Genomic DNA, 26,713 nt, shown 5'->3' with positions numbered 1-26,713 from the left:
TGCTGAGCAGAAATGCTGACAGTGGCATTTGGCAGCGTCAGCCTCTGGTGGGTGTATGGCAGGCCCTTGGCGCTTGGGCAACGTGTATGGCTGGATGTGACCAAACTGTGTAGGTACAAGTGGGACCAAGACTGTGAAAAGCCTGCCCAGCTCTTACGTGTTTGCAGGAAGGGATTTCACATGGGCACTCTGCACAGCAAAGTGGCAGGAGCCCTCTGGAAACCCTTAGCCAAGTGCAGGGCCCTGTGCTTCCCTGCCCCATTCTCTTACAGCTGGTTGAGGGTTTTGCAGTGGCCAGAGAAAGATACCTGAGCTCTTCCTTCATTTTGGTGTCTCAAAATTAATCCTTGTGTGTTTAGATCTTCACTGGACTATTTAACTGATGCACGTTGCTCCATCTTTGCACGGCCTGGGATAATTTATGCTCTCTGTCACTCAGTGTGTGTGTAGTTGTGTGTGCTCTATCTCCATGCTGCATTTGGCAGTCACACCCAAACCACAGGTTTGTGCTGGTACACAGACAGGACTGGAGAGCTGTAGCCAGGTCCTGGTGCAGAGGCAGAGCTGTGCAGCATGGTTCCAGAGGATCATCCTTGGGAACCACTCTGGTGGAGGGCAGGTGTCCTCTGCATGTTCTGATATGTGTGGAAGTAGAGGAGCAATCCACTGTCATTCAGGGTGGAGCAAAGCACTGCCTCCCCTACCTGTGCTCAGTGGCCATGGCTGTGTCTTGCATCCCTACATCCTCCCTTCCACCTCTTGTTCACCATCCTGATATCCACTCAGTAGGGCTGTGTCATGAATTGCATCTGGCAGATATTCATGGCTCTTTCACTGCTTATCCTCTCTTGACCAGATATGGCCAGATATGTGAAATATTTAAATATCTGTTTGAGGTCCATAAACCTTGGGATAGGCTTCAGACAGTGATTGTCTGAAGACAGTGAAATGTAGCATTTTGTCCTATGTTTGGTGTGCCTTTTGGTAGACAGTAGGATTATGATATCCCACTGTTCTGGGAAGCACTTCCCTACTTCTGCACTGTTTCAGATCCATACTCTATTTCCCCAGTCCTGAGAACTGCTTATACTCAGACATCAAGTATGAGTACATCAGCAGTTCCTCTTCGTGCTGGAAGCTGCATTTCTGGTTCATGTCCACATGAGCTGAAAGGAGCTTGTTTGTGTGTTAGGAGCTAGAATAAACTCTGCTGTAGAATATTTAGCAGTTGAGTGTGGCTGTAAAGTGTAATTTCCTGCAGAATGTATACACCAGCTTAGCAAAGTGAGCAGGATCCTGGTTGTGTGTTCAGTGTGAGTGTGGTTGAAAAAGACCCCTCACTCAGATTTCTTCTGAAATAGTCTGTACAGCAATGCTTTTGGGCAGCTTGCTGGCTGCTCTCTTGATGCAAGTTCCCATTTCTAGGTGAGGTTGGCTGGACTGGGCTGGGTTTGGTTTAGTTTCACTGGATAACTATGTTTTCTAGACTTCTCCTATCCTTTGCCTGTTCCTTCACTGGACAACTTTATGAATTGAATTGAACTGCAGTTCAAGAGAGCATCCCTGGAATCTTGCACTAACATACCATTGACATCCATGGCACCAAAGCAGCAGAGTGTTCCCCATGCCGCTAAGCTATAACAAGCACTCCCAAGGAACCAGCCCTTGTCCTCTTCCCCACTCCAAGTCTTATCTTCCTTTCAAAGAGTTAACACCTTTCATCGTCTGTCTTTTGGAGTCCCTTTTTCTTGTGCACAAAGCCTCATGGCTTTTTTTCTCTGCTGCATAAGGCTGCAGACAGCCGGGAACTGTTTCTCTAAGTGACAAGCCACCCACACTGGGGACAGGAGGCATGGTGCTGAGCTCATGTCTGCCACTCCGGGCTGGAATCTGCCCTCTTGCTGCCAGCGTGAGTAGGCACTGTGATGAGCTCATTCTTTCCAAGGCCAGTGTCTGAACAGGGTGGGTGGGGGGCTAGGAGAGGATGGGGAGAGCTTAGTGAGGTCTTAGCAGCCTCAGTCTTGGCTTTTGGCTTGAAGACCATCACCGCCACTTGCAGTGGGTCGTGCATATCAGCCTTCCCACAGCCCAGGCTCCTACTGGTGGTAGATGGCTTGGGGTGTCTATTGTGTGCCAGGCAGCCACATCTGCTGACCTACAGGCAGGACAGTCATTGCCAGTCCAGCCAGGTACCTCCAGCTCCTGTGCCTGAGAGGGGACTGCTTGGCAGCAGAGAAAATGAAGCGCACGATCCCTCTGTGGGTTTGCAGTTCTGGTGCAGCAGACCCATAGGTGGCCTGTGCTCTCTGCAGCAGGAGCCTGATCTGGGCATTGTCCACGGCTGCGCATGGAAGGCCAACCTTGCTGGGCTTGGCTTGGGGGAAGTGGGGTTCATTCCAGTAAGCTCCAGGGTCTGGTCTTTGCTTCTCAGCTAACAGGACAGAACAGCCCTGTCTGACATGGACTGGTTCTCTGCTGGAGTCTCAGAGAGGCTACGCCCTTAAACAAAATGCACTTAAAATCATATAATTACAACAATTATTAACACTGTTTCCTAGGCCAAGATCTGCAGCGCTGGAAACATTAAAACCCAGGATATGCAGAAACCGCAACATTATAAACTACCCAGTGGATTTGCTTGTGTTCATTACAGGAAAAGAGAAGGATAAAATGAAGTTGTCTTATGCACATCCATCCTCATGTGTTTTTTTTTAAAAAAAAGGCATTGCTTTAATGAAATGGGTCTGGCCAACCCTACTGAATCCTTTAAAAGTACCTCAGCCTTTTCCATGGGTTGGGTGACGGAGTTTGTTAGTAACTGATTGCATGTGGATTTATGGCAGTGGAAGCTTGTTGTCCGTGCCATCTCCCTCACAGTCACAAATGCATCCTGCGGCCAGAAGGCTGAAACACTGGCACGGGAAGGCACCTTTCCCCATGCAGTAGTGTTTGCAATAGTCTGTAGGCAACTAATTAGCAACAAGAACAACAAGGTGGTTGAGATAAATTTAGTTCAGCTTCACTGAAACCACAAGGGCAAACGAGCTAATTGTAGTGTTCCTGCCTCCTCTGACCTCCTCCCACCACCTCCCTAGCAGGATCAGGCTTTGCCATCAGGGTGAGCTCGTGTTGGCTGGTTGTACCTTAAGGACACGACATCTGTGGGTGTTGTTTTCAGCTATCAGTTGCTCCACTGCACAGTTTAGCTCTAGATAAATCAAGACCACTTCACTGAGTCCAGATGACTCATAACCACAGGGCAGGAAACTCTTTTATCTTTGGGGCAGCCAGTTTAATATAGATTGATGTTCACTCCTGAGCTCTGAATAATTTCCGTCTCTTTACTTCTCATTAAAGGCAAATCAGATGAGGGAAAATAGAGAGAAATTTCTCTTTGTCTTCTGTTTCTAGTATCTCTGAATAACTTCCTCCAAACTCTGGAGTCTGTGTGTACTGGATCGTTTGCCATCTATATTATTTGGCATAAAAAAGACAACCCTGCTTCTGCTCCAAAACACACTCCTTTTTTGAATGTTGATTCTGCAGGCATGCATGCAGCAGTGTTCTGTTACGCCAGAACTGTCTAACCCAGCTTCCAGAGAGGTAGTTTTAGGGTCTTCCTTCCTTTTCCTGGAGTAGGAAAACATTGTTGCTTCCCCGGTTCAATGGGAACTACAAAAGGATTAGGTACTTTGCCAGCTCACAGACAAGCCTGTTAAAAGAGCAGTCTTCACCTCCAAACGCTAGCTAGGGATGAAGAGATGAAGAACTATGTGGCAGGGAGCTTTTAAATATGAGAGGAAGGGCAAGATTTTGCTTCAGGATCTTTCGAGTCAATTATTTCGCTTACCTAAGTACATCAGATAACACTGTTTCTTTGGGCTTAGTCCATGGGTCAGGACCTGCCTTCCTGGTTGACTCTTCCTGCGAGTGTGCCATTCCTGTACAGGCATGGATGGGTTTTCTCTCTGAATTTCTGTCCACCAGTGACAACAGAGCTGCATGAAGCTTCTCCAGTCCTTTGATTTGTGGGGTCTTGTATTTGCCATGTGTCGAGCCCCAGCACGTTGGCACTAGAAGTATTCAGCTGGTCTACCATTCCAGTATTGGCCTTGCCAGGAGCTTCTTCATGTCCATGATGAAATAAGAGGAGTACAGTCTGGCATGGCCATAAGATGAGGAAGCTGCACCCAGAACCAGGTGTGTCCCATTTAGCCCAGAGCTGGTTACACAGGGTCTCTGCCCAAATGGTGATCCCACTCATGCCAGATTCTTCCATGTGGAGAGCTGCTTTCCTTCCTCATTTGTTAGAAACCGTAAGACCCTGCTGCATGAATTTCACTAACCTTTGTGTGGAGACATGGTTGATCAGGGGGCTGGGGGAACATGGAGATCTGACTTGCCTTCTGAAGTTCGTGTCATTGGTGTTCTCAGTGTATCTGTTTCCATAAACTGAGCAGCACAAAGCCCTATGTTTGGAGAACACTTCATCCCTGGAAAAATCCAGACCAGCAACTCAACACCGCAGCTCAGGCCTCCCTCAAGACATCTCACTCTGTAGGCTGAACCCAGTGAGATGAGGTGACTGGCAGGAGTCAACCTCCCCACCATTTACTGCATTTAAATATCACAGTAATAAAAAGGTAAAATCATTAAAGCACTCTGCAGCCCACTGTGCCTAATCTGAAATCAGGATGATGAAGAGCGCATAGTGAGGTTGTTATTAATATCTTGCCTTCTCATGATGGCTTTATAAACATCATCATCACAGTCACAGCTTCGCAGTAGCATTTTGGCATGACCTTCTAGACAACTGTCCTGCTTTTTGTCATGCTCAGCCCTTGCTTGATATTTAACCAATGAAATGGCATGGGGAAGACCTTGCCCTTAAATATCTGACCTTATACACAAGGGTATGAGGTCAAAAATTAGAGAAACTGTGTTAAGCTTAGTTAGACCAAATACTCCTTAGACCTGATGCTCCTTTAGTGGGAATTGTGCCACTGGCTATAGCAATAAGGGGATCAGATGTTTGACGCCAGTAAAAATACTTGATCCTGTAACAGATGGCTCATGGGCAAAAGCCCCATGCAGCAGTGAGACAAAATTTGCACTGAAAACAGGGGACGTTTGCTGGACAACATTCTGGTGTGAACACAAGGGTCAAGTCCAGAGAGAGAGAGGCAGTTCCCCATGTGCAAAGCTGAGAAAGGATGTCCAATTTCTTATCCATTTATACATATTTGTCATGGCTATTTAAAGAAGAAAATCAAAATCAGAGTGGAGAGAAGATATTTTAGCTTAATTAATGTGGACTGAAGTTTAGAAGCTGAGGAGTGACTGTTAAGCCCTGATCTTCCAGCGTGCAGGAGGTTGGGAGTCAAACAGTGGCTAATCCCCTTAGGGGCCTGGCATTTTTCTTGGTGCCATTAGAAGTTGGCTTTTGTCCATTTCTCGCTCTCATTTTGCTTTCAGACGATGTCATTTGCTTGAATAAAGACCCTGGAGGAAACAATGTACAAAAGAGAGCTCAGGGTGGTGATAAACAGTGGGAGACAGGTTCCCATTAGAAAGATAAATACAGAGAGGTCAAATGAGGCCATCCTAAGCTGACTTCAGTGGTCAGTGCTCACCTGGAGTGTGTTCAGGAGGGTGATGGACATTCTTTGCCACTGCAGAGGAGTGTGCAGACCCTCACTACCAAGTGGGCCGGCACAGCCCCAGACAATAAGATGCAGCTCTTCTCTGGATGTCCTGGATATTAAGAGACTGGGCGTAAAGAAGCTTCTTCCCAATTTGATGGATGGGGACCAGTCGCACAGATGAGCTCCCTGAGGTTGCTTGGGGTGTCTGAGCAAGTAGCTGAGCATGGCTGCCCGGGCTCCAAGAGCAGTGCAGGGCCAGGCCGGCTCTTTGTCCTGGCCTGGAAGGAAATCTCTCACCTGCAGGCCTTGTTCAAGCACAGAGGGACCCCCACGGGGCTCAAGAGACAGCAATGAGGAGAAGGGAAGAACTAGCCTTTTGTGATAAGACACATGCGTTAGGACATTACTGGCATCAGCTGCCACCTTCCAGCCTCCCAATGTTTGATGGTACCCTGAAGCAGAAGTGATCACGTCTGGCTTGTCCTGGGTTGTGCTCTGGTGTCCTAGTGTAGCCATCCTGCCACAGATTGCCTGCCTCTGGCTTTCTGGTACCCCCTTGCAGCTGCCCTAGGCTGGGCACCCGCGTGCCTTTTTTACCCCCCATCTCTTCTCCATTTCCTAGGTCATCCTCCTCGAAAATGACACAGCAGATGCGGGACCTCCAGCTGGCACAGGCCAGGAAGCCACCAGGCCCTTCCTCACCGAACGCTGCCAAAAGGCTCTACCGAAACCTGTCAGGGAAATTCCGCGTCAACTACACATCCTTCGATGAGGGCAGCCTGGCGGGCAGGAGTGAGAAGGAGAAGCTCCGCAAGTCCTACCTGGTCAGTGCCCCATGAGTGGCCATGTACCAGCCCTGACAGTGGGCACTCCATGGCCCTGCCCAGTGTCCCACTGTTGGGGAAGATGGATGCAGGTGTGGGTGATAGCTGTTACCTGTTGTGGCATTGGGGGTGGAAGTCCAAGATTGCATGAAATGAAGCCCCTCTGCAGCAAGTTTAGCTGGAGCCAGCCCAGGTGTTTGCTCAGCTGGCTGTGCCTATAGAGAACTGATGCTTTTGGGACAGGGGCAGCCACCCTATTTGGTGTCTCTGGGGTGTTGGTGAAGGCTTGAGGTGTTGGGTGGGATGAAGGAGTGTTCCCTCATGCTGAGCCATCCTGCGTTTCTTGCTCTGTCCAGTTCCAGAGCAATGCTGCTCTCTTTGAGGCCGTGGAGCTGCAGGATCTGGACAGGGTCCAGGAGCTGCTGAAGCAGTATAGCCCCGAGGAGCTGGATCTCAACACCCCAAACAGCGAGGGGCTGCTGCCCCTGGACATTGCTATCATGACCAACAACGCTCCCATAGCCAAGGCCCTGCTCCATGCAGGAGCAAAGGAGAGTCCACACTGTAAGTTGGTATAGGGTGAGCTTCCCTGTCCACATCTCCTGGGTCTCTAGATCAGCAGTACTGGGGACACTGGATAATGGAGTCTGGGTGAGGAGACTGTCACCAGGGTGGGAGAGGCTGCAGCTCTTCGAAGCAGCCAAGAGGACAGACTCTGAGCTACCTGGCGCATGGCTGACATCTCTACCCTGCATGCCAGTGGAGTTACCAGCCACAGCACCCAGACAGCGCTGGCCATGTCCATGCTGCACAAGCCAAACTCACTGGTCAGCAATCAGGAAAGGGGAGGTAATCGGGACTTGGGACCCACATTTTATGGACAGTAGAAATTTCCCTGGAGCCTAAGCACATACTGTGGTAAGGATCTCTCAGGACCAGGGCAAGGCTGGGTCTTTCTTGTGCTGTCCCCAGGTGCTTGCAGCTTGTGCACGCTGTCGCTGAGGGTGAGCCCCCCTCCCATCCTGGTGGAGGTGAAGAGCTGGGCAAGTGATGGAACCATGCATGTCCCTGTGGGCTGACAGCAATCGCAGGGCAGCAGGCAGTGGCTGGGTCCTAGACCCTGGGTCTACTGTGGAGACAGAGGCAGCACAGATGGTGGCAAGCATCAGATGGTTTAGAGCAGCTGGGCAGGTTTCATCTGCTTCCCTGAAGCCCAGACTAGACAAAGTGTGTGTCCAAGTTCCAGCAGGCTGGAAGTGGGCTGTGCTGCAGCCACAACAGCTCTGGCTCCATGGGCGGCTGCACACACAGCAGCCCCTACTTCTCATGCTGGACATGTCAGGCAGCAACCAGGAAAGGTGCTGGCTCCATGTTTAAAAGCAGGAACCAAGTAATTAATAGTGCTGTGGTAGGAAAACGAGCCTGGCCCTTCTGCACCGTCCTGCCCCTCTTCTCCCAGTCACACACTGGGGAGAGGAGGACATGGGCCAGTCAACTGCTCCCCAGGAGCAGTACACCGTGGGGACAACGGGAATTCGGGGTGCCAGCGGAGCCTGGGCGTGGCCTAATCATCTTCTCTCCCTTTTGATCCTTGCCCGGGACACGCCATCCCTGCCTGCATGCCTCCCCAGTCGTGAGTTTGGAGAGCCGCTCCCTGCATCTCTCCACGCTGGTGCGGGAAGCAGAGCAGCGTGTCAACGAGCTGACGGCACAAGTGGTGAATGAGGCTCCCAACGCTGACTGCTCTGAGAAGGAGAAGCAGCTCAAGGCCTGGGAGTGGCGATACCGGCTTTACAAGCGTATGAAGGCAGGGTTTGAGCATGCACGTGAGTGCCAGCAGGAGGGATGGAGGGCAGCCCCTGCACTGAGGGGGAAGGAAGGGAGCAACATGCGGGTCTAGAGTTGTGGCGAGGGAGCTGCAGCAGCACCTGTTGTAAGAGCACCCAGCAACCTGCAGCTTGGAGGCTTGCCTGGCAGTCACTGGCAGGACCTGCTGTAAGGCTACCCGACAGGTGTGAGCGCTCTGGAAATGTGTCCATGGTCGGGGATGGGAAGGCCCAGGAGGGACAAAAGGCGGTGAGGGGCCTGGAGTGACAGTCATTGCTCTAACAGTCCTTGCATTCTCCGTCCCCAGGAGTGCCGGACCCCCCCACCAATGTCCACCTCTCTGTGGCTAGCAGCTCCTCAGTGCAGGTGACCTTCTGGGAGCCCCTGAGCGTCAACTCAGCTGTCGTCACCAAGTACAAAGGTCAGGATCTTGGGGGACCCGTGCCACTGCCACACACACAGAGGAGGGAAGCACCCCAGGTGTACAAGCGGGATGTGGATGGGGTGCTGCCCCTATGCACGTGGGGCCAAGACCCAACACTGGTATGCTGAGAGGACATGCCACAATGCTGCCAAGTCCTTGGAGAGCTGCATTTGCACTCAAGCATGGGAAGGACCAGGGCTGCACACTCCAGAGATGGCCTGGCTGCCATCCAAACTGTTGAATCTGGCCTGAATCACCATCCTGGACCAAGCCAACATTCAGGATGCCTTGTGTTTGCCACCCTCTTGTCCTGCACGCTGTAGAGCTTTGCAGTCCTGCCACTTCCCATGCTGGTCTCTGGATCCTGCCAGAACAAGGCCCAGTTGGTGGTAACATCTGTTCCTGCTCTCCCCAATCATTTAAACCCAGATATGTTTGGCTTCTGGGAGAATTCCCCTCTGTTAAGCACCACTAATTCCTGAACCAGCATCTGTTTATTTCAGGTGTGTCCCACTCCCCTTTGTCTGACCCATCTGTCTCTCCCTTTTCACCTCTGGGCTTGTTATCTGCCCATGAAGGCACTGACCCTGTCCGACATGGCTCAGGGTGGTGGATCACAGTCCACAGGGTGCCAGACAGTTCTCCGTGCTGTCACCTTCCTTGTGGCTCCTACACTCTCCCTGCTGCCTTTGCTCAGCTGTGTCCAGCTCACACAGATGACCTGACTGTAGCCCACACTCAGGTTTTCAGGCAGCGCCTTTGCAGCTGCTGGGCTCCAAGACACTGCAGCCACCCCAGCAGTCTCCCCTTCTCTGACCTTGGTGCTGAGGCTGCCCAGGGTCACATGGCTGAGGCTGCCTGGGGATGTGTGGCAGCATGGGGCTCTCTTTCATTTCAGTTGAGTGGAGCTGCTCCCCCACCTTCTCACCGCCACTGGGAGAGGCTGTGATAGACAAGTTGAAAAACCTGCACTTCACCATCCGGGGACTCATGTCGGTGAGTTGTCAGGGCACCTCAGCTGCTGGTGGGGATCTGGACTGTGGGTGGAGAAGAAAGGGGAGAGTTCACAGCCAGGCCAAAGCTGTTGGCTGTGGTGCAGCCCATGCAGCTGCTGGTTGGCATAGGTGGCCTGTCTTTCACCAAATTGAATGCTGGGAGGCAATGGTTCATCTCTTCAAGCAGGAGAAATAGAATTATTGCCTTGTGCATGAAATTTTCTGCACAGTCGCTGAACAGCTAAGAGCTTGGGACCAGGAGAGGTGTCTGTCTTTCCCCACATGGCCGTGACTGCCTTTGTGAGAACCAGTGCTGGCAGTAGGGAAATCCCTTGCAAACAGTGTCTAGGGAGTTCTCAAGTGAAAGGGAAAACAGGCCCATTCACTAGGCATCTGATTTATCCTCTATCCCCTGCCCCGCTCCTGTCTCCACCCACGCTCCTCCTGGCCAATAAATCAGCAACTTGTTCCTCTGCGACCTGCAAAGATCAAACCCTCTCACCAGCTCCATAGCTAATTGGAGAGGAGAATCAGCCCATTTCCATCTCTGAGAGCTTAACAAGGTCACAGGCTGGTTTGGGCCAGGGCTCCCCACCGTTTTATCTCTCTGAGAACTGCAGGGCCCAGGCTGCCTGTCAGCTGTCCCCTTCATGGCGGGCTGCAGTCCTTCTCCATGCACACGCACTGGAGCAGAGCCTTGGAGCAGGTCCCTGCTGCCAGCATGTTTTGTGGGGCAGATGAGGTGGGCATGGTAACTCTCATCTTATAAGGAAACTGCAGTAGGATGAGGAATTGGGTAGGGAGAACTGCAGACTGAAGTAGTGTAACGGAGTTTGGACAAACCTGGATCATCATGTGGTGCTGCACGGGCTGCCCCCCAAGAGTGGCACCAAAGGCAAATGTTAAAGTCCTGGGGAAGGTTATTGCCATCGCAAAATCTCTTGTAGTCGAGCCTGGGTGGTTAGCCCTGCTGTACACTGTGGCTGGGTTCAGCAAGAGCTGTGCCTTGGGATGGGAGCTGTGGTGCAGTCTGAAGTGAGGACCTGAGAGAGGCTAGCTGTGGAGGCAAGCTGTAGGGGTGAAGGTGGGAGAGACAGAGAATGGATGATTGATAGCACTTATGTGGGAGGTGCAGCACTGAAGATCCAGGACAGAACGGGAGGGATGGCAAGGTCACAGAGGGGAGGAAGACTTAGATGTGATTAGAAGGGCTTAGAGAAGCCAGAAGTGTCACAGCACGGGAAGGAGAGACAGAGCTGCTGTCAGGCAGGAGAGCAGCTCTGGTGCGCTACACAATGGGGCTCGAGCAGCAGGCCTGAGCGGTGCTGCTGGAAGAATCTCGCACAAGGCCCATCAATCATGCTTTCAAAGCTGCTTCGCGGGCTCCCGTCTGTGTTCATGAGTGCCTTGAGGTCTTGGAACATCTGGCAGCTTGACTGAGCCTTAATCAGAGGCCTTTAATCACCATCTTGGTGCCACAAGCTCTTGAAAGCATTGGGCCAACTCTCCATCCTCAGGATCCTTGCACACCCTAACTGGGAAGCCAGCTCTGCTACACCACTGTGCCACAGAAGCCCAAGGATCTGAGGCTGAAGCATTTCCCAGCACTTGGGCATTCACAGAGTATCTCATCCTGCCTCCTCCTCCCCCCAAAACACCTGCCTGAGCCATGCTGATTCTCGAGGGTCTGATAACAAGAGCTTTCTGCTGCTACAGGGAGAGAAGGGGAAGTCAATGCATGTGATCTGGGGTATTAGGTCACACTTTAATACTCCTCGTGATGCACTGGGGGAGGTAAAGGAAGGGAGCAATGCCCTCCACCTCCTCGCACACATAAGATGGGGAGAGGTGCCAGTGGTACTGAGTGCTACTTCCCTCTTTTCAGGGCACAGCTTACTACGTCCAGGTGTCTGCCTACAACATGAAGGGCTGGGGCCCCCCGCAAACCTCAGTACCCCCTTTTGCTATCCCCTCAAGTAAGTACAACTGGGAGTGCATGTGGGAGCCTCTACCTCAGTGCTTGGGATGGAGGGGATTTGGGGATGCCAAGGCTCCCTGCTCTGGGACACTGAGGGTCCTTCAGCTTTTGGGAGAGTGCATAATGGCCTCTAGGCCAGAGGCACAGATTCTGAAATTCTGAGCGTTATGGATGTTCAAGTGAGGCCTTAGACCTAGGGAGGGAGGCTGTGTTTGTAGGCAGAGCTGCGGTACCTTGTAAATAAAGACTTCCCTTTGGGTGATGCTGCCTTCAACTGATAGGAACTTTGCCAAATATAAATGAACTTTTTAGCTTGCAATGTTCCTGGCTGCCTGGTGAAAGTTAAATGATTTTAGGCCGCATGGATCAGCCATTCTTAAGAAGGAAGCTAGGAGAGAGAGTATTTTGCTTTTTCAATTAAAAGGAAAAAGTGCAGCAGCTTTCTTTCTGGGAAGGGAAAACACCACTCTGCTTTTTAGCAGAGGTTTGTAATTTAGCAGGGGGCTGCTTTTAGGAGGAGGAATTTGCTTATGGGGTCAATGAAATCTTCCCCAAAGTGGCCAAGCTCTGGCAAAATCACTGTTTGCCTATGTTGAGGAGAGATGTGTCAGGATGCACCAGCCACAGCCTCTGGAGATCCCTCCTCATGACCTCAGTACTCAGACCTCTCCCAGCCCTGCATGCCAGCGGGCCCAGGAGCCCTCCTGCAGCACTGCAGTATGCCATTGCCCCACGAAGCCCTGCAGGGCTCGCAGACTTGCATTTTCCCCAGTGCTCAGCTGGGATGGGGTTGCCTGCTGGACCAGAGACCAGTTCTCTCTGGGCTGTCAGCAGTCGCCTCCCCGTGTTGGCACCAGGACACATGGGGAAAAAAAGCACCCAATTCCAATTCAAACAAGACAGCCCCAGAACATTCAGGAAGACAGGCCAAGAGAAATAAATTGGAAAGAGCAGCCTGAAAGGGTGAAGCATAGGCCTGTTGTCTCTGCTGCCTTAATTCAGTCTCCCTGTGCGTCTGCATTACAGTAAAGTTACTGCTAACACCATTTGTTGCGGCTGAATCAGAGTTGGGAAATTAAGGGTAGTGCGGGCTGTTGGGTCCCTGCCTCATTTTGTGGCGGGAGTGGGAAGGAGTGCCATGAGTGAGGCACGAGGGACTGCGCAAAGAGAAAGAGTCGAAGACCTTGAATCAGTGCTGGCCTCTGCCCCTCACTTCCACCTCCCTGGACACCTCACTTAAACATTCGCAACAAGACACAAACTGTGTTTCCTGCCAACCTGGGAGGCTGCAAGGCAGAGGTGCAGCATTCTTGTGGCATGTAAAGAGCGATAAGCGCTCTGGAGAACAGACTTCAAATGGGACACAGCAATTAGAGGCCATCTTTGCCCTCATTCTTCCTGTGCCTCAGGTGATAGTCTATCATGGCACAGAAATAGGGTGAAAAGTGAATGGATTCATATTTTTGGAATGTGAAAAGCTGCACAGAAAACCCGAGGGCGAATGGATAATTCTGTCCTGAGAGCAGGGTCTGAGCAGCATGCTGTAAGCAAGGCTTGGCATGTTGATCACTGCAGAGGGGGCAAAACAGAGTTCCTCATCAGTTGAGCACTGGCTGTCTCGTGGAGTGCATGGGGCAGAGGTCCTGTGGGAAAAATAGTCAGTGAACATGTAATTAACAGCTGAATCACAATGTATGTGGCTGGCAGGCTGAATTCATCTCACCAGGCAACAGATTCAGCTTGTCAGAGGGCTAGACTTGCAGCCATCAGCGTGGTCTTTGCCATAGCATTTGCAGCATGGGATCAGGTGTGCTGTTCAGGCTGCTCTGTACAGATCATGATGGAGCTGTCTGCTAGTGGCTAACAAGCTGTGTACAGATCAAGATGTATGTCTAGAAATATGTAAATGGAGATGGGTCTAGGTCTGGATGCATACACACTATATATAGAAACAGTATCTTGATCTAGCTATAGATACACAAGCATTATAGCACCTATAGGGAAAGGAACACAAATACATATATCTTAATGTGTAATACATATATCTTAATGTGTATAGTGAGCCTACACCAACATTTACATTAAGCTGGCTTTACGCTGTTCTGGCAGTGGGTGTCAATTACGTTTGCACCCACTTTAAAGCCCCTTTGCAGTCCAGCACAGGTCAAGTTCTCTGTGAACAAGATCCACATGGTGTAGGTACAGAGTGAAGCCGAAGTGAATCAGACGTGACTGGTTTTTTATTTTTATCTGCATTAATATTTCTTCCTTCAGTAAAGATCCCTCCCTGGCCCAGCAGAATATAGTCAGGCACCTCCCTGGGTGTTTTTAAAGCTCCTAAAAATAGTGGCACATCACAGCCAAAGTTAACAGAGCTGAACTTTCCATGGAAAACAGCAGCAGGCAGGATGGGGGGTGTTTAAAGCAATTAAGGTAAAGCTAATGTGAAAGAGCCCTCAGACCCCGTGCCCCGTCTTCTGGCTCTGCTGCCACCTCAAAACTGGATGGATCTGGCTAGAGAACTTATTTATATATTTATCTAGGTGAGTTCAGCTCTTGACACTTGCCTGAAGAAAACTTCAGCTCCAGGAAAGACCCGGAGGAAGACACTAGAAAGAATTTGCATTTTTTTAAGACCAGTGAAGAGCAGCAGGAACAGATATGACTTTGTTGTTTACATTTGTCATCTCCTCCAGCTGGCCACTGCTGTCCAGTTCCAGCTTGCTGGTGAGCAGCAAGTGCTGCTGCTTGCTGCCGGGTGGCTGGCCCAATGGGTGCTGCTCAGAGCCCCAACTCTCCTACGCTTCAGCTACTGTACCTCTGCAACAGGACATATTTCTGGTGGGTCCCAAAACATGCAGCATGCGTCCAGGGCTTGCCTGGTCCTGCCTGTTAGCAGAGGTGGATCTGTGTTGCATCTCCCCCTTTCTTCTTTTAGAGTTTCTGGAATTAAAATAAACAGTTGGCTCTTGGAGCTGGTGCCAGCACACAGTGCTGCACAGAAGGCAGCAAGGCCAGGTTTGTCCCTTCTTTCAGATGATAGATAGTGTTGATCTTCCATGGGTAAGAAGAAGAGGACAAAACCTAGCCTCTCCCAAAGCCCAGCCCACCCATAGGTGCTGTAGATCCTCAGGACCCATGACAGCTGCCATGCTCTACCATACTATGCCTGTGGGACACATCAATGGGGCTGCCAGGAGGTTACGTGCCACAGGGAAGAAGAGACAGGAAGACCTTTCTCCTCAGAGCAACCTTGTGGGTTGAAGGAGCTGGCGATGCAGCTCGGTGCTAGAGGTGGCAGCAGCCTCCCCAGCGAGGGGTGCCAGGGAGTAACGCTGGACCTTTCTCCGCAGACTGGCGGGAGTACGATGGCAGGGCCCCACGGCGAAGGGGGCAGGCCGAAGCTTTGGACCATCTGCTCAGCCAGGTGAAGACTGTCCACCAGCACTGCGTTTGCCATGGTGAGCCTGGGTCTGCAGGACAGTGCAGAGTCCTGGGGTGTCCCCTGCTGCTCCCAAGGGGAAGGTTGGGTGGAGGCAGCCAGCCAGGCCCACAGGGCTAGTTGTGGTGTGATCTGAGGGGCTGGAGTAGACAGAGCACAGCAAGGAGGCAGGCAGGCAGAAGAAACTGCACCCAGCTCCCCTCATGCAGAAAGGACCAGCCTCACCATGGCACTGGCCTCTCAGTGTGTCCAGGCCTGTGAGGTTCCCAGTTCCCAGCAGGCACTACGAGAAGCTTCGGTTTGGTCACACTGGCATCACAGCCCAAGCAGCCAGCACTCCCAGGGTTTGTGTTCAGTGCCCCATGCTTCAGCTCATGCTCTAGCATCCTCTGCTCTCCCTTTCCCAGAGCCCTGCAAGAACCAGCCACAGAGCAGGAAACACTCGGTCTCCAAGAGCCTCAAACACCTCTTCCACCCTGGCAGCAAGTTTCTCAAGACCCTGAAGCGGTGAGAGGCTCATGCATGGGGGCATTGGAGAGCTCATCTTTCATCAGGGATGTAGGGCTGCCCAGCCTGGGCATGACAAGGAGCTGTGGGGTGTGTTGCAGGGTGCTCAGACATGGGTCCCTGCCTGAAGTGAGCCTGTTTGGGGGAGCTGGCTGCTGCTCCAGGTTGGAGGTGCCACACTAGCAACCTCCCTCAGCACTGTCAGTGGGGATCAGGATCATTGCTCAGAAATTACATGTGTCTCCCTTGATATCTAGGGTCTCTCCCACTGTCATTTCCATTCAGCCAGCAGCTCCCAGGCCAGCCTAGCTGCACTCGGTGCCCTACACCCCCTTACACCATCCCAAGCATCACCCAGTGTCCTTCCCTCCTCTAGACCCCAGCCACCCTCCCTCCACCCATCTTTGTGCTCAGCCTCCAGATGTCTCCCTGCCTCCAAAGCAGGCCTATGCCCCCAGCCACCCTCCCTCATGGCTGGCCACTGAGACCTGCCGCTGGCATTGGCCAGCCTTGCATTGCTGACAGCACTGCTTTACAGTTTGTGCTGCTGTTTGCCTGTTCCCATATCAGGCACACACCTTTTTGCCACTCTGCTGCCCATGAGGCTGTCAAAGAAGCGTTCATACCCTGGATCAGGATATCTCCTCTGCCCTTGAGAGAGAGCCCTTTGGAAATAAAGCCAGCAGCCAGGAGCAACCCTCCAAATCTGCCTTTTCTCCCCCCACAGGGGTCTCTACCTGACAGCCGTCTTCTACAAGGATGACAACATCCTGGTGACCCACGAAGATCAGATCCCAGTAGTGGAGATAGATGACACCTACTCCTGCCTGCTCATGCAGGATTTTCTGTGGTTTACCAAGGTAACTGGCCCAGGGGCCCTGTCCTATGCACTGGAGGCACAGCAGCAGTTGTTGCAGCCCGTGTCTGTCTTACTGGCCACCACCCCAGACACCAGTGAGATGAGGGCAGAGCACTCTGTGTCCTCCAAATGTGTCATGGTGTGCAGACTACCTTCATTGCAGTACCTTACCTGGTGCTTCTCCACCCTTCTTCAGTGCAGGTAAATGCTTGGCCAGTCTCCTTTCTCCACCGGTTAGCACAGGCAGCAGTACCCATTGTGCATTGAGCACTGCAGAGCTTTTACCCTGGGCTGGCTGGATTTCTCCAGGGAGCTCAAATGTAGTGGGGCTGGGAACAGCTGCACCATGTTAGTGAACACCCTAGGTGGATGAAGTAAGCGAGAGCTACTTCAGTAACTCACACCAGACGACAGAACATCTGGCAGCTCCTGGGCTTCCCGACGTTGCCTCTGGGACCTCCTCTGTGTTGCTGCCCTCATGTGCTCCACATGGCAGAGCACTGCCGAGAGCTTGTCACAGTGTGAGAGTCACAGGGCAGCGGTGAACCAAGCTCTTAACTTGCACCACTGCTGTCCTTTTGTCATCAGCAACTTGATGCCCTGGTGCTGGGGCTTTGCAGCACAAGCAGCTCACAGCCTTGCAGCTAGCCTGGGCTCTGCATGGACAGAGAAGCCACTGGAGAAAGATGTTTCCACCCAAGCCCCTTAAAGCCTGAATCTGGGAGACAGACACAGCCTTTGCTTGCAGTGGGTGATTCGGATGCTGCTTTGGGCAGGCTGTGTGCCACTGAGTGCATGTGTGTGCTGCTGCACTGCCTCTCTGCAAAGACACTTGGCATTTGCTTATTTAACTGTTTCACCACAGCATTTTGTTGCAACAGCTATAAATTTCTATAAAGAGCAGGACATATAAGGTGCTGCTGGGTCATCTTTAGCTATTACTAGACTTACCAAAAAGGGCAGATGGGGAGCTTAGGCCCAAACTGAGCTCTTGCTGGATGATTCTTATCTACTGACAGAGAAGCCACCTCTTGGCTATCTTCTATTTAAACTTGAAAAGGTCTCACTCCTAGATAAAGTCAGATATCTGGGCGGACACAGCACAGCTCTTCCTCTGGGTACAGACTCTGGAGGCATCTCTGGGCTAAATGGGTGCATGTGGCATACGAAATCACACTCCTGATGCTAAAAGGTGATAAGTACATGTGCATGTTCCTGATGCAGTTCACATGGAAAGAAAAATAGATTTCCCCAAAATACCTTTGTGTGAACCAGCTTCAACTAGCCACAACCAGGGGGAGGCTTGAGTGGTGATCATGGCCTGTTTGGTGTGTTGCAGGTGTCATGCATGTGGGATGAGATCCTATGGCTACGTCAGTGTGTCACCGTTTCCCAGTCATCCTGTTCCTGCATTCTGCAAACACGCTTCAAGATGCTGCTGGCCACCTCGCAAATGCAGGTGAGGAGAGGTGTGGAGGAGCATGAGAGTAAGAGCGCAGCCCCTCCCATCCCAAGCTGCCTAGCACAACTCACACCAGCTGTGGAGATGCAGAAATGCCTTTGTGGGTGCCACTGTGACCAGGGATCCCTTTGGAGCAACACATGGACGCTCTGCATCCAGGAAGATCTCCAGCTTCTGCCAGCCCTGGTCACAATAGCAGAAGGGCACATATGCCCATTCTGCTAAACCAGGCCATATTCTGGCAAAAGGGGTGGGTAGGTCAGCAGCAATACTAGATGCCTTTGCCTTGTCTTCATTGACATGTCCCCAGTCACTGGGATAATTAGGTATCAGACTAAAGAAAAATCTCCGGATGCAGAGGGAAATGCAATTTTCAGTGTTGTGCTTTGCCAGGAGAGGCTGATTTCCAGCAGTCAGAGAGGTAAGACCACTTGCCCTGTTGTGTTCCTGCCCGCTCAGACCTTGCAGAATGCAATGCTTCGATGATGTTCCCTGACCTGTTGCTTTTTTTCCTGCTCCTTCTCTGTGCACAAAGGGGCTGCTGGGAATCCAGGACCTGGGACAGGTCTTCTTTGAGCCCATCAAAGACAAGCAGGGCAACATCCTCATCGTGACCCTGAAGGAGGTGAAAACCAACCAGACCTTTGAGAGCGTCCGCTGGGTTCCCATCTGCAAGCTGCAGACGAGCCGCAAGTCCGTGTCCTCCCCAGAAGAGCCCACTGCTCTGGATACGCTACTGATCACAGTGCAGGTGTCTGCTGCCTTGCCGAGGGAACGGGTAGAGTGGGAGGCAGAGGAGTTCGTCCCAGCCAGCAGCTCAGGGGCTGTGCTGGTACAGTCATTTTTCCCATGTGTTTGTCCAGCTCTTTTATTCCAGCTGCTCCTTTTGCTTCCCTTTTCTAGCCTGTCAGACATTGTTTGAATGGCAGGGGATTGCAGTGTGGGGCTGGATGCCTGACAACGGGCTCCTTTGTGAGACTGCCAGAGCTTCCTGCTCCCTGTCAGGCTGAAAAGGACAAAGCAGAGCCCAGGCCATCGAAGGTTTGGTCCTGGCCGGCAGCAGAATTTGGCAGAGGAATAGCTGCGCTCAGCCAGCCTGCACAAACACCGTTACTTTGAGTGGACACTTCAGACTGGCTGCAGGATTCATCTTAGCAACATCAGATTGTACCTGTTCTGCCACTTTACTTCTGCCATCTGGGCTGGCCACATCATGGCACCCAGAATGAGGACAAGAGAGAGAGTCTACTGCAAGGGGTTGCTTTCTACAGCAGTGTCCTCTCTCCTCAGGACAAACTGGCTTACCACCGGAGGAGCAGCCATGCCCTCTCCCCTGGCCTCTACCTGGGCTACTTGAAGCTCTGTAGCGCTGTGGATCAGATCCGAGTGCTGGTGCCAGAGCGGCTCCCCAACATCCTGTGCCACGTGAAGATACGCTCCAACCCCAACATTTCCAGGTGGGGCTTTGCAGGGCAGATTCACTCAGGGCAGTTTTGTTTGGCAGACAGGCTTCTATGTCTACTCCAGCCTGAAAACACTCCTTGCAGCTGCCTGCCGCATCTTTTCTTGGGTTTCTGGAAGGAGCTTAATAGTCCCTTTCAACCACCCTCCCTGCCACGCAGGGCAGTCTAGAGCTGGACCACACCAAGGTCCCTTGCTACAACCTCAGCTTCTGCTTCCCTTGGGATACTCCATGTGGGGGGAACAGCTGAACAAACCTAGCTTTCATAGTGATTATGTATTCAGGGCTACCCCAAGGTGCTCCCTCCTGCATGTTTCTTTCTCTGCCCTTCTCCAGGGAGGAGTGGGAATGGCTGCAGAGGATGGCCAGCATGAACGAGCCTGTTCCCACAGAGCCAGAGGCTGAGACATCCCAGAACCATTTCTTTCAGGAGCTCCAAGTAGCCATCAAGGAGCTGATGACCCTGGTCAACATCCCGTTGCAAGAGGTATGGGCAGGAGCTGAAGTCTGGGGGATGAGAGAGAGGAAATGGCTGTGTAGCACCATGCTTGTCACTGTGATAGGCAGGGTACCAGAGCCTCCAGAGATGGAACAACCCCCTCTTTGGAGACTTAAAGCATTGACTATCATTTTGTCCCATGCAAATAGAAGGCAAGTGGTGTTCAGTGAGCATATATGGGACAGATCCCTGAAAGCCAAGGACGGTGTGTTCACAGGAGCTGTTTGTCTTACCCTCACCTGTACTTTGAGCATAAATGTCAAATCTGGGTTTGCATTATTGCCTGCCAGTGCCTTAATGTGGTTTGGTCATTGGCTCGGCTCTTACAGCGCAAGACAAGCCTACCTCTGCCCCTTAGAAATAGGAAGGTTACTAGCCAGCTTTGGGAAGGAGTTGTAGCCCACTGGGCCAGACTGCATAGGAAAAAATTACTTTTTCACCACACTGTAAATAAACATGGGAAGGTTCCCACCAGCTCCAGTGACAGAGACACATGCTTCTGGCTGGATAACTTTGAAAGCACCTTACTGAGTGGAGTTGAGAACAGCAGTGGTGGTTCTGGAGGGTCTTCTCTGAGACCCTGTTGTAAAGAGATGGACTTTGACCAGTAGTTTAGAGACTATTAGGAGAAATAAGGGAGAAAGGAAGATGTCTGGATTATTGCAGTAGAAAGGGGTCTGTGGATGACAGTTTGCTGAAGTAGCAGTGACTCCCAGTTGAGGATGGTCACTGATGACTCCACTATGGATGAGGACTCAGTGGAGAGCCCCATCTCATCAGAAGCAGGCATGCTCGTAGTGGCTTCCCCCATGCCTGGCAGTGTTTGGACCTTGTACAGAGGACAGCTGGATTTTGCACCAGTGACATTTGCAGCTCTAACATGTAGTGTTTTTTGGATGGGCTCTTGCAGGCCAAAGACTTCCGTCTGTACAGCCAAGAAGTGCTGGACTTTGGGGGTCAGGTCTCCTTCCTCCTGCTGCTGCCTCCATCGGACGATGTCTGCACTGCTCCAGGCCAGAACAATCCCTATACCCCTCGTTCTGGCTTCCTCACACTGCCGCTGCAGATCTTTGAGTTAGGTGAGAAGAGAAATGACCCACGCTGCCAAAACTCTTTCTTGCCTGTCTCCTTTTTCTGCAAGACCTCCCAATGCTTGGGAAGGGCTGGTGAAGTGGGCTGATGCTCCATCACCTCCATCAAGGCAGAGACGAGGGATGTTCAGGGTTCCCTAGCTTTCTCACATAGGTTAGAAGAGAGCAGTGCCTCCTTCCTGTGTTGGGTGGGAGGGCAAGAGCTGGGACTCATGAGGATGGAGCAGGGCATCCATAGCAAGGGGCCTGATATTTTTCTTTCTCCACCCTACCTCTTTTTTTTTTTTTTTTTTCAGTCCACTTCTTCACATACGACCGGGAGTTCATCACCCAGTACTGCCAGGTGTCTGCCCTCCTGGAACTGGAGTCTCTCCTCTCTCAGCAGAGCCTCAGGGAGGCCTTCTCTGATGCGGAGCTCACCACAGCGAAACAGAGGCACCAGCAGGTTCAGGACTACATCCAGGTACACAGAGGAGGGGCATGCTGGGAGTAAGACAGGCTCAGCATTGCCTTGCTACCATGGTACCCTGGTGCCCTACGAGACGTGGCCATACCACTGCCAGGAGAGTTGTGCCCCTGAAAAGCTGCAGAAACATCCCCTCTGTAGTTGTTTGCTGGTATTCTCTGCTGTAAGCTCACAGTGTTTCTTTGACATGGCAGATAGGCAGGGAGCAGCAGCCAGGGCTTCATCTAACAACTTTTTGCTGTAATAATGATGTTAAAAATCCTAATCAGAGAGCCTGATGCTCCTGCTCTGTGGGTTCCAGCCCTACTAGACTGCGGCCTGGAAGTTCGTTCTGGGATAGACTTGCAAAAGAGCACGTCATGCTTCGCCCTCTTTTCCAGCATCCCTGCCTCTGTGGCAGGCAGATCCTGCTAAATAGAATCACAGAATCACAGAATGGTTGAGGTTGGAAGGGACCTCTGGAGGTCATTTAGTCCAACCCCCCTGCTCAGGCAGGGTCACCAGGTTGCTCTCTGGTGATTGAAGCTGTATCTTCCCACCTGGGAGAAGTATCTTTGGATCTACTGACTCAGTGGTTTCCCACTGCAGCTTTCACCTCTTGGGAAAGGTGTGTGGGGACAGCCTGTGTTTTGCTGTGGATTTTTTATTGTTGTTTCTTTGCTTTTTAAAAGGGATCCTTTATTTCTTATTTTGGCAGCAAATGGAGGAGATCTGGCGTGAGATGCGCTGGATTATGGATGCCCTGCAACATGCCCGGTACAAGCAGCCCTCCTGCGGTGTGTCTCTCACCGGGTTCCTCAATGAATCTAGCAGTACAATGAAAGAGAAAATACGATCCACCTCGTCCCACCTAGACTACCTTCCCTCACCAGCACCTTCACCAGAGACAAGCCGTAAGCTCAGCTCCGGTAAGGAGCCCCAGGCTTTGTCCAGCTCCTTGCCAGATGGGCTCACAGGATTGCTTGTGCATGTTGTGCAGCTGGGAACACTGCAGTAACCCTGCTCTACCCCACTGCAGTGGGAGCATGGGTGTGCAGGCAGGGCTGATGTCAGGATTATGGGCAGAACAGAGTCGGTCCTTTTGGGAGATCTCAGTGCTGAGAGCTCACGCCAGAATGCTTTAGATCTGGTCTCTGAACCAAAGCTTCTGAGGGGGATTGCACGACTGTGAAGGAGCTGTTGGCTCTTGGGCCAGGTGTGTCCCTCACAGTCACCCACATGGCATCAGAAGTGTGAGGGGGACTTTGGTGCAGAAGTGGGATGCTGGCTGAAATCCACCACGCAGTGTTGCAGTTGGCACAGGGTCCTGCAGCAATTTTAACAGTACGTAGGAATGAAAACCTGGCAGTGTTTTCTCCACTCAGCTGGTAGGAGTCCAAACACTGCCTTGCAACAGACATGCAGAGCCAGAGATAAAGGCCTGTGTTTCCCAGGTGTCCAGGGGGTGCTGCCCAGCATGACCACTGAGTGCTGGACAGGAGTCCAGAAGAGCTGGAAAACTCTATGGATCAAGGTGAGGTAATTTTTACAGAAGCTGGCACTAGAGATTTCAGTCAGGAAATGCCATTTCCCAAGCACTCTGGAGTTGCACAAGCAGATCTTCTCCCACCTTACAGTTCAAGGAGAAACCAGCTGGGAGTTGGAAACTGTTTTTTAGGTCCCAGGCTAAATTTGGATAGAATTGCTGTCAGGTAAGAGCTGGAGTTTAGAAGCAGTGGGTGTGTATGTGCCCTCATGGTCATGGATGTATCTGGCCATGACCTTCTGAGGCAACCTCTGAGCAGCCCTATGTGTGTAGGTTTACAGAAAGGGCATAATGCCCCTGGGGTCTTCTTGGATTCAGAATCACACTCAAACCATCAGCATCAGTTGCCAACAGCAAGGTGCTAAGACCCTGCTTTCTTCTCTTATGTTCCTTGTAGACTTGCATGGGTTGTCAGATGAGGAGGGCTCCTCAGAGGTGTTCCTGGCCACGGACAGTGACTATGATTCCAGCAGGGCCCAAAGCCCTAAGGAGCTAGACTTGGTTTACTCCTCCTCAGGGCCCGAATGCTGCAGCAGAAGAATTGCCCGCACCCTCAGGGACAGCGCCCCTGATGTTCTGCAGACCCATGAACTCAAGACCCCACCGCTGCCTCCGGAGGAGCCACGGCCACCCCCTGAGCTCTACGACAGCGACTTTGTCCTGCCAAGCAGGCAGATTGAGCTGCTTCGCATCACGGAGAAGCGTCAGGCCTATTGTGTTCGTACCAGCAGCTTGGACTTCCCCAAGCCGCTCTTCCAGGTGGCCAGGAAATCCTGCCCTGGCTCCGTTGACAGCTCCCCAACAGAGAGCAGGACAGCAGGCCACTGCAGCCTGCTCAGGCTGGGGACTGGCTCCACGCTGAGCCCTGAGCACAGCCAAGCTGGGGAAAGCTCTGAGCCTGTCTTCCGGACACGCTCAGCAGAATGGACTCAGAGCTTCCAGGAGCCACCAGAGCAGCAAGGATGCTTAGTGAACCGAGGAAAGAAGCCAGGCTCTGTCACCTTGCGGGTCTGCCCTCAGTATGAAACCGGACTCTCTAAAGAGACTAGTGTCAAGGTATCAGAGCTCCACACAGAGCAGCAGCACAGCCCTGCCATGGCAAGACAGAACGAGCTTGCAGGGGTAGGGGAGGCAGGCAAGGAGGGCTCCTGTGCCTCCTAGCCTGGGAATGCTCTCTCCATCCTCCACCGTCCTTGGTGTGACATTCACAAAAGGCTTTTTCTCCTCAGTGCTCCTGCCCCATTTCCCACTGTGCCCACAGTAGTGATGGAGGGGTCCCTGTTGTTCCCACTGTTCCCAGCAGTGCTTGCAACAAAGCAAGATGGGATGCATGGCTCAGTGGGATTGATAGCTCAGCCCAAGCACCCTGCCACTGCTGCTGAGGGGGCCAGGCCAGGGCCATTGGAATAACCAGTAGGGTCTTTTACAGGCACAAACCAGTGCAACTCCCACCCCAGCTGATAGCTGCGGTTGCTAGTAGGTTAGTGCCACCGAGGGCAGAAGGCCAGCAAGGTCACATTGATCTGCTTTCCTTGCTGGGTCCTGGGGCACAAACTCCTCAGCCTCCTGGCTGAAATCCAGTAGACTGGACCAAGCCCCACAGTCATCGTCCTGCCCCATCCACAACCTCTCCCACAGCTTTTTCTGCCCACGTCTTCTCTGCTTTGCTCCCTTGAGCTGTGTGTGTTTGGGAAAAGGAGTATGGGGGAGCCCTTTTCCAGCACTTAAAAGATGTCAGCAAAAACTGCATACTCGCTGCAAGCTTTGGGACGACAAGAGCCTTTATGTAAACCATTTCTTCTCCAGTTCTGCAATGGGCTTTTCTGCTGAGAGCAGACTCACTTCAGCTCTCTGATTACCTCTCCACCTGCTCTCTTTGTTCATCCAGGCTGGATCTCCCATGGCTGAGCAGGGTCATGTACCATGCCACGGATCTTGGAACAGATCCCCTTCTGGCTCTGCAGCCTCCTTTGCTTCTAGCCATGAAGCTCCTTCCTCTGTTGAAGTCTCCCTTCTGAAATTCCCTGTGCTCACTGTATAATGTGCAGCTTACCCATAAAACTGTGGAGAAAGGATAAAGCTGATGGCCTGAAGGTTTCATTGCTGGGGAGTTCTGATAGCCAGTTTCTCTTTACCCAACAGGAACATTAGAAGCAGAGGGAAATTTGACTTGCAATATTTATTTTCCATTTGAAAAATTACCATAGATTTCTGTGCAACTGAAGTGCAGCCTTTGGGTTCCTGGCGAGTTGCCCACATGGCTTTTGATGTTGCAAAGCTCTGGACACGCCTGCTTGAAAGCGTTTTACGATGTTCTTCTTGAAGAAAGCCAAGTTCAAAGGAAAGGATCCTCGGCTGGCGTAAATCAGCTGAGCCCTGTTAATGATTGTTCAGAGCTGGCAGGGTTCACGTGGGCTGAGGATTCGGACCACCCTGCTGGGCACTGCCTCGCAGCACTCCACAAACCCTTATGGATGTGCCAAAGGAAACTGTCATTTTGCCCAGGCGAGAATGAATGTTCTGGTTTAGGGCCTTTGAAGTCAGGTATCATGCTCCTGACAGTCATTAACAGCCAGAGCACAGATGAGCTCATTTTCTTGTTCTTATTTAGGATTCAGAGGGCAGTCCCCAACAAAGAGATGATGGAGAGCAAAGATAGCTGTTGGTTGGAGAACCCTGGATCTTGTGTCATCTACAATGTCTGTGAACAAGACTAAATTTAGTGCTGCTTCCCAGAGGGGCTTCAGCTCAATACCACTAATTTGGCAGAGTAGCTGTGGTTCACCTGGTCTGAAGGTCTGGATCCTGCTCACAAGAGGGACTTAAAACAGATGCCTAAATGTTTGCAGGAGCAGAGCCAAGATTGCAAACTGAGCCTTTAAAGGCTGCAAGTAATAGGAAGGTGGGCCAACCTGACTAGCGCAGGTGAGGCATAGGTAAGACATGCAAGAGTGTTGAATTAAGGTGTAAGAACAAAAACTGAAAGTGCAGTGGAGAAAAGAAAGCAGTACTTGAGCAGTGGCCCTGACACAAACCATCCAGTCCCCTCGACACAGCACATATGTAGTTACACAGCTTCCAGACTGGGCTGCCTCAGTTGCCCCTGCCTCTCTTACATCAGCACCTTTGGTGCTGTTCTTCCACCACCCTAAGAATCACCCCCAGGCAGTGGAGAGCTGCCTTTGCACCTCTCACTCTCCAGGATGCACTATTTGCTGCCTCCTGGCTCTTGTGACTCCCCTCCCTTCCCATTTTCCTTGCTGCTCCCACTTACCATCCATCTCTCCCACCTTTGTCTTTCCACAGCTGCACATCACCAACCAGACATCTGCTGGGGAGATAGTGAAGCTTGTGGTGCTTGAGATGAACGATGTCTCCCGGAACATGCTGGGCAGCATGGCCGCTCTCTGCTACAGTGAGGAGCAGCTGGAGCACTTTGGACTGGTGTTTGCATCCAATGACAGTGAGCAGTGGCTACCTGATGACTTCTTGCCTCTCTCACTCCAAACTGCCTGGCCTGAGGGGCAGTTCTACGTTCGGATCAAAGAAACCTCCCCTCTGGTGTTCCAGTATGGGCCAGCAACCACCGTATGAGAGGAAGAGAGCTGACCAGGGGAAACTTGAGGGACCTCAACTTCCAATGAGCAAACAGCTCGTCTCTGATGCTTCCTTCTTACACAGACACCCTCTCATCAGACGTCCACAGA

General features: G+C 51.9%; 1 protein-coding gene across 1 annotated transcript; it reads left to right on the top strand.

Moving 5' to 3' along the window:
- Nucleotides 1-6,283: 6,283 nt before the first annotated feature.
- On the top strand, nucleotides 6,284-26,600 carry LOC112968895 (ankyrin repeat and fibronectin type-III domain-containing protein 1-like). The gene is made up of 18 exons (XM_026071626.1): nucleotides 6,284-6,469; nucleotides 6,826-7,033; nucleotides 8,101-8,295; nucleotides 8,604-8,717; nucleotides 9,619-9,716; nucleotides 11,601-11,691; nucleotides 15,047-15,154; nucleotides 15,543-15,642; nucleotides 16,370-16,502; nucleotides 17,841-17,960; nucleotides 18,499-18,714; nucleotides 19,254-19,420; nucleotides 19,762-19,912; nucleotides 20,835-21,003; nucleotides 21,312-21,478; nucleotides 22,179-22,389; nucleotides 23,404-24,128; nucleotides 26,313-26,600. Exons 1-18 carry the CDS (start codon nucleotides 6,284-6,286, stop codon nucleotides 26,598-26,600), a joined length of 3,447 nt encoding a protein of 1,148 aa, XP_025927411.1.
- Nucleotides 26,601-26,713: the final 113 nt, after the last annotated feature.

The sequence above is a fragment of the Apteryx rowi genome, unplaced genomic scaffold (assembly GCF_003343035.1).
Source record: "Apteryx rowi isolate R43461 unplaced genomic scaffold, aptRow1 scaffold_329, whole genome shotgun sequence".
NCBI classification, from domain to species: domain Eukaryota; kingdom Metazoa; phylum Chordata; class Aves; order Apterygiformes; family Apterygidae; genus Apteryx; species Apteryx rowi.
Note: the sequence above shows the minus strand (reverse complement) of the source record. Positions and strands in the feature narration are given on the sequence as shown.

Excerpts from the sequence above, each read along its gene's own strand:
- LOC112968895 (XM_026071626.1), top strand. The coding sequence starts at position 6,284 with ATGACACAGCAGATGCGGGACCTCCAGCTGGCACAGGCCAGGAAGCCA. Across the intron at positions 22,390-23,403 it reads AAGCCGTAAGCTCAGCTCCG|ACTTGCATGGGTTGTCAGAT; the intron begins GTAAGGAGCCCC and ends TGTTCCTTGTAG. Across the intron at positions 24,129-26,312 it reads GACAGAACGAGCTTGCAGGG|CTGCACATCACCAACCAGAC; the intron begins GTAGGGGAGGCA and ends GTCTTTCCACAG.